This window comes from Achroia grisella, unplaced genomic scaffold (assembly GCF_030625045.1).
Source record: "Achroia grisella isolate CSIRO2021 unplaced genomic scaffold, CSIRO_AGI_Agris_v1 utg719, whole genome shotgun sequence".
NCBI lineage: Eukaryota > Metazoa > Arthropoda > Insecta > Lepidoptera > Pyralidae > Achroia > Achroia grisella.
Genome location: NW_026713002.1, coordinates 806,253 through 814,044, shown reverse-complemented (window position 1 = coordinate 814,044; position 7,792 = coordinate 806,253). Strand labels below are relative to the sequence as shown.

Genomic DNA, 7,792 nt, shown 5'->3' with positions numbered 1-7,792 from the left:
CTACAATATATAAATAAAACTAATCCTTATATATAGTAAAATTAAATTAAACAAAAAGAAATCCAAAAAACACTCCCGGCGTTTTGAACGTTTCCCGCGCTTTCTCCGGGTAGCCCTTCACGAGAATCGGAATGGAAATAAACGTTTTTTTTATTATGGCTCCATCGTAGAACATTACCAAATTACGGCCATATTAAAGGAAGTGCAATTATTAATTATTTTTGGAGCGAAAATTTTCTAATACATAATACATCATACATATACAATCTTTGAGGACAATATTGTTAACATTACCTTGAAATTTACATATAATTTATATTAAAGGGGAAAATATCATACCGTAAAAAATTAAGAAACCTATGTCAACTGTCACTGTCAATTGTCACTACTCTATGCAATTCTCAAATATTGATTACATTACTTCATTTCTTGTTTTGTTTTGAAAAGTTTTGATATAGTTTCGAATAGTATCCTATAATCTAAAATCAATATTTATTATGGAAATATGATAATGATTGTATAATATTTGTTTTGATTATCACGCATTTGAACTGCATAATGAATTCAAACGGGACAAAAGTGACCAAAATTTGTCGTTGTTGCATGAAAACCGGAGATTATAAGGATATCACAATGGAATACGAGTATTCTGGACAGAAAGAAGTATACGAGGAAATGTTAAGAGAGACGTTTAATATTCAGGTATGTTTCACATTAATAGTATTACAGAAAACAAATATTGAATCACTACCAAATATTTATTCTAAATCCCAGCCCCGGATCTAAAGGGGGACAACACGAGGCCCGTGCTCCATAGCCAGCAATGTACCAGGTTGACCTCCACGCAGTTTCCCCTGGAAACCTTCTTGATAACTTCCTGGTAAATTTGTCACGATGGGATAACTGACCTGACCTCATGCTCATCTTATAATCCACCGGTGCCTCGCCAGCGTATACCGATAGCGCAGGCATTCCGATAGGGCAACTGACAGATGGATGTTAAGTAAATTGTGTTCAATGCATTTGAAAATGACAATTGAATTGTATTCATAAGCCACAATTATTAACAGCAATTGTAATGTTTTCTATGTTAAAATGATAGATATATAGGCAATAAAATACCAAAGGATATACTATTTTCTTTTCCAAAACATCTGTTAAATCTTATCTCTGAGCAATGTTAATATATATTTATTGTATATATATGGCAATAGTTGTTCATGTTTATTTATGTTAGATGTAGACACATATATAAATATACATTGTAAGCTAAAGGTTTAAATAAAAAGTAATTTTGAATGCGTTTTTCTCAATCTCATTTGAAAAATACTGGTTTGAGAAAAACTGAAAAATTCTTTTTGTGTTGGATAGTCCATTTGTTGAGGAAGGCTTTAAGCTATATAACATTACACTACAACCGATAGGAGCGGAGCTGCTATGAAAAATGTTACAAAAGGTAGGGAAATGAAAAGCAGACGGAGATGCGCATGTCAGCTAGTTACCTATATCACAAGCTCTGCTTAGCTTGGAGCTACATGGGGCTGTGGATTGTTTAGGGTTGTTATTATTGTAGATTTCAGATGATGATGGACATCAGCAGATTTGTGAGGACTGCATCTTAAGGTTACGAGACTCGACTACATTCAAGCAAATGGTACTGGAGACTAATAGAATGATTCTGGAGTATATACAAACATCACAGTCAATAGGTTTGTATATATTGAAATATTTTATTCAATATATTTATAGCTTTACTAGCTGACCCAGTGAATGTTATTCTACCATATAAATTAATATCTCTATTAAAAAATAGAGGATGGTGATAGAAGGGTGAAAATCAAGCGTTGTATGTATTTTTTTAATGCCACATAATAAAAAATAAAAAAAAATTGGGCTGAGCTACCCTTAACACTTAGGGGTATAAAAAGAAATTTGTTATAAACTTATTCTCAGACCTTATTATATATTGAGTAGGTCTGAGAATAAGTTTTTAAATAATTTCTTATATGTATAAAATTTCATCAAAATCGGTCAAGCCAGAGGTGTATAAACACAAAACCTGTGACACGAGAATTTTATATATTAGATACTTGATATGCCTGCGAGTTCGCGTAAATTGTCGATACTTCCATATAACATTTCATCCCCCCTTTCAACCCCTTACAATCCTTTTTTGGGATTAAAGAGTAGCCTATGTCCTTTTTCAGGTTCTAGACTGTCTGGTGCCAAAACTGCTGAACTGATTTAAATGAAATTTCATTTAAATCGGTTCAGTATAAATGGTATGAAAGTGGCACAGACAGACAGACAGAGTTACTTTAGCATTTATAATATTAGTAAGGATATCATCATCATTGCCTTGCCATTATCTCACTATTTGTGGTCGGCGCAGTATGTCTCTTCCACAGATCTCTATCTGAGCACACTCTTCTTTTATTATTCATCATATATCATCATATCATCTTTCACACAATCCATCCATCTTTTTTTAGGGCGTCCTCTCCCTTTATATCTATCCACGTTCATATTATACACATATATATATATATATATATATATTATATGTATTTGTATATATATGCATGTGTTTACGTACTTGCTTTTACTATACACTTTTTATGACATTGTTTTTCTAATATATTTGCACCGCCTACAATTTTTTCTGCACAACATGTGGTTTGTAGTTAAAGTTAGTAAAATTTCACCATCATCATCATCGCAACCCAGAAGATGTCCACTGCTGGACATAGGCCTCCCCCAAAGATCTCCACGATGATCAGTCCTGCGCTGCTCGCATCCAGTGCCTTCCAGCGATTTTGATCAGATCGTCGGTCCACCTTGCTGGAGGCCTTCCCTCGCTGCGTCTTCCGGGCCGTGGTCGCCACAAAGCCTTAGTGAAATACGTACGAACGTGCAAATTGTGAATTTATCGTAGTGTATTGTGGTGTTTTATTGTGTTCTGTTATTATACTAATTTCTGATTTTATATAAAGTGTTTTCTGACCACTATTATTTACTGCGCAAGCGACGATTTGGAACTCATTATGTGGTATGATTTATTTTAGGAGATTTGAGGACTTTATTGCCCCAACGGCCACGTGTCCTACGAGCTCTGTGCCCTGCCCATTGCCACTTCAGTGTCGCAATTCTTCGGGCTATGTCGGTTACTTTGGTTCTTTTGCGGATCTCGTCATTTCTGATTCGATCACGCAGAGAAACTCCGAGCATAGCCCTCTCCATTGCCCTCAGAGTGACTCTGAGTTTATTCATAGTAAAATCTACATTGAAAATTTTACATTTACACCTATCAATTTAGTCTCTGGGATTAAAAGACTGACTATTGCTGTAATTAATTTATTACTTATTTCTTTATAGATGATAAATCATCAATAACGAACATCAAACTGGAATCAATAAAAGTTGAGCCCCCGCCAGTTACTGATGCATATGGTGTTGATGGTGTTGATGACAACTTCGATGATAATGGTCAGTGATTATCTATGCCTCTATACATCTATATATATAAATAAAATTAGAGTGTCTTTTTGTAATATTGAAATAACTGTTTTTTACTACATGCATATAAATATATATACGGTACACACAACAAACATTTTTTACAATTTTTGTCTGTCTGTCTGTATGTTCCACCTAATCTCTGAATTGGCTGCACCGATTTTGATGCGCCTTTTTTTAGCAGGTAGCTGATGTAATAAGGAGTAACTTAGGCTACCTTTATTTTAGAAAAATAAAGTTATTTATAAAATAACATAAGACCACCAAGGTCGACATATCTCATTATTTAAAGCTTTTAAAGATACAGGGTTAGTTGTAAAGGGCATACCAAGCTAGTTGATTAAATATATATATAGGTGTTGACAAAATATCTGCATTCTCTAGTATTTTAGCATTGGCCTTACATTCTATAGCCGCGGGTTCAATTCCTCGCAAGGTACTAATAATAAGTATGTATTTACGAAAAAAATACATTTAACTATTTATATCAGTTGTCTAGTACTCATAACACAAGCGCTCACCTTGAGACTAGATAACATTGTGTGAATCGTCCTGGGTAATTATTATTATTATTAATTAGCACGATTATATAAAAAAATGTATTCCTATGAAGTGCTAATATATTGATAGTCATTGCTGGATTAAACCGGCGCGCCAATTATGTAATAGTTTTATAGCAAATCTTAAAATTCAGTTAAAAAATAAACAATACTTGCAAACGGAGAATCTTTTACTCAGTTTAGAATATATACAAAGGAAAATAAAATATTGGTGATTAAAAAACTTTGTGTTATTATTTTTTGTTATGTTCAGAGAGTTTTAAGTGAACTCGCTCACTTACTTGATCCACACCCCGTAGCTTTTGCTACAAATTTCATCCGGCAGTGTTGCCAGTATTTTATAATATATTATCTAACGAGTACTTTTTAATGAATAGAATGGAATAGAATAGAAAATTCTTTATTCAAATACTAGCTCGTCCCGGCTTCGCACGGGTGTATATGTACTATATACATAAATCTTCCTCTTGAATCACTCTATCTATTAAAAAAACCGCTTCAAAATCCATTGCGTAGTTTTAAATATTTAAGCATACATAGGGACAGACAGCGACAGCGACTTTATTTTATACTATGTAATGATGATCCTGAAATTTAAGCACTTATACGCAGACTCATCACAAGAACAACGAGCAATAAACTTACGTTTTGCTCTGTTAAATAACTGTTGTAAATTACAATTTTTAAATTGAACCGTGTAAATATAAATGTTGTTATGTATGTATGTTTTTAGAGATTCTTGCAAATATAAAACTAGAGTTGACTGGAGACAGTGACGATGAACTTCCCGAATCCAAAGTGGAGACACTCAAAACGAGTGAAACAGTTTTGACAACAAGTAAATGTAAAGCCAGCTATACTGATACAGGTAAAATTATCTAACTCTATGGTTTTACTTATTGGGGATGATAATGGAATGGTGTTTTTTTCATGGATGATAATAGAATGGTGCAACCGCATGCGCTAACGGTTTGCTCTGGCGAGGCACCAATGGAGGATGATAGATGGTTGTGAGGTCAAGTCAGTTAGCTCAGCATGACATATTCATCAGGAATTTATAGCTATGATCTACTCAACATGGTACATTGTTTTCATTTATCAATAGAGTCAACAGTCCATATTACTAACGATCCCTTTCCCCTACCGAATACTGTTGTTAATGCGCTTTCCCAGCCATTGGGAAATGGGTCTGTAATGTTTGATCTTCTTAACCAGTTTCCGCTTTATAGTAAACGTCTTATGTGCCAACATTTTGCACGGAGATGCTGTGTAGGACCCGTTCCACCTTTCTTAAGGTCTCAGATATGTTACAAAATGCGACAGGGAGAGCAGGGAAAGAAATTACTGTATTTCTTTGGATCAGCTTTGGGATCATAAATATGGATGCTTCTAAAGCTAATTCTAAGAATTATTTAAATTAAAGAGCCTTCCGCTGAATGAAGAAACTTCAAAGAAAATTCAAAGTTTTCGCATCTCTTTTGAGTACCTCTAACGCATCATTTTTTAGGGTCTGTAAAAAACTCCTCAACTATGTATATACAGTGGTTCCTATATACAAGTTTAATTCGTTCCGTAACCTTTTTCCCCATTTGAAATTTCATCTAAAGATTGTTTAAGAAAACTGCTAAGGATGTTTGTTTCTTCCTCCATTCCATGATATTGTAGAAATGAATTAGACAAGTTTCGTTGAAAAACTTGCAGGACTAGTTGCAACTTTTTGGGGTGCAATTTTAATCCGTCCACTCTACAACTTTCATCCACATTCTCAAGATCTCCTTTTCTATCTCTTATAGAGATATTAGGAATCTCCTCCTCCATCTCTGACACACACTGCTGTAGTGTACGATGTCTCGTATCTTAAAGCATATTTTGCTTTGAGATACGAGGTGAACTTCGTATTTAATTTGTCTCGTATATCCACAGATAACCCACAAAAGGACTGGTCTAAAATAACGGAGAGACGCGGCACCGGGCCCATACTCAGGGAAATATCCTTAAAACTCCTCGCTAATTCCACTATGTGTGTATTCCAATGGCATAAGAGCCGATACCGATGCTTCTGCTGCAAAGAACCCTTCGCAGACATGGATTCCTTAATGAACCACACCACAGAGCAGCACACACTAGCAGATATAGAAAAAATAATAATTCTCCAACAAAATAGACTTGTCAAAGTGGAAATCTCTCGCCTGCACTGTCGTCTTTGCGAAACACAAATAGACACTTTGGAAGATTTAAGAGAACATCTAAGCAAGACTCATGGAATACAGTTTAGACTAAAAGAAGACTTGCTCGTACCATTCCAAATTCAAAATGGTAATTTGCAATGTCAAATATGCAAAGAAACGTTCAATACATTCCGACTGTTGAATATACATATGAATAAGCATTATCAGAAGCAAGTGTGTCACATATGCGGTGCAGGCTTCTCAAATTTGGTATTCCTAAATTTACACAAGAGCAGATCGCACAAACCTTTGAGATGTAAAATTTGCGAGGTGCTGTTCACGACGAAAATTGAAAAGAAGCAACACGATACCACAGTGCACGGGGTGAAGTTTGAGAGGAAAAAGCGATTTCCGTGCCCATATTGCAGTGATCGATTCTTTCAAGAGAGTTTCAAGATGCAGCATTTAGTAGACAAACACGGTATGGTGAAGCCTGAATATGCGTGTACCGTGTGTTCTAAAGTGTTTATAACAAAGAGTCTACGTAATAATCACGTGAAGAATGTACACATGAAGGAAAAGAATCACGAATGCAATATATGCCACCATTTCTTTTATTCCAAATCGGACGTGGCGAGGCATAGAGTCACGCACACGGGGGAGAAGAAATTCTCTTGTGCAACGTGTAATGGACCCTTTGCAACAAAGGATTCGCTCAGGCGACATATGAAGAGAATACATATGGTCTAGAATTAAATTATAATTAACATTGTTTAGTTTTATTTTTGTCTTCTCAGGTTTATTCATGAGTTTGATTGTTTGTATTGGTCTGGGTGATTTATATGAAGTTATATTTAATGTGTATTTAAGTATTTCTATCAGTTTTCTAGTACCCGTAACACAAGATGTGGCTTAGCTTGGTTATGGGCTAGATGACGATGTTTGTTGATCATTATTATTAACAGAGGTCGCCCAGTTGTCTAAAATCGACCATAATTAACTTAACATTCAGTAAGACTTATAAACAAATAATGTTAAAGATAATATTTATTTCACCACAAACTAACAATAAACAAAAGGGTATACATGTGTGTGTGTCACATACATGGTAATATGTGTAATGTTTTTATAAATTGTTTATTATTTATACACAGTTTTGAAGAAAATGTACTATTTTATTATAAATAAACCATTAAATAAATACCTTATTCTCAGGAATTAGTCTTATAAAACTAGAGTTAAAATTTAGAAATAGAAATAATCTTTATTCAAATAAACTCATTACAAGCACTTTTGAATAGTCATATTTTGATTCTACCACTCATTCGGAATGCAGATTCATCACAAGAAGAATGAGCAAGAAACTTGTGTGTTGCTCTTTTTAATAGATGTTTTTTTATATAAATAATTACAGTGTAACAAGTAAGAGGCATGCGACAATCAACATAGAAATCGCTACGCACTCATTATTAGTGTAATCCGATAATACTGCCAATGCTATGTATTTAAAATTTTTCTACAAAAACATTATTATCGTTAACGAATTCT

The 7,792-nt window shown here is 34.3% G+C and overlaps 1 protein-coding gene across 2 annotated transcripts; it reads left to right on the top strand.

Annotated features, from left to right (window-relative positions):
* The first annotated feature begins 458 nt into the window (after nucleotides 1–458).
* On the top strand, nucleotides 459–7,353 carry LOC131850264 (zinc finger protein 39-like). Of its 2 annotated transcripts, none has more exons than XM_059200457.1 (5): nucleotides 459–702; nucleotides 1,574–1,709; nucleotides 3,376–3,486; nucleotides 4,810–4,944; nucleotides 6,000–7,353. In XM_059200457.1, exons 1-5 carry the CDS (start codon nucleotides 559–561, stop codon nucleotides 6,992–6,994), a joined length of 1,521 nt encoding a protein of 506 aa, XP_059056440.1. In that variant the 5' UTR covers nucleotides 459–558; the 3' UTR covers nucleotides 6,995–7,353. The 2 variants fall into 2 exon arrangements, with proteins under 2 accessions (XP_059056440.1, XP_059056438.1); XM_059200455.1 differs by having other exon boundaries at nucleotides 1,557–1,709; nucleotides 6,000–7,350.
* Nucleotides 7,354–7,792: the final 439 nt, after the last annotated feature.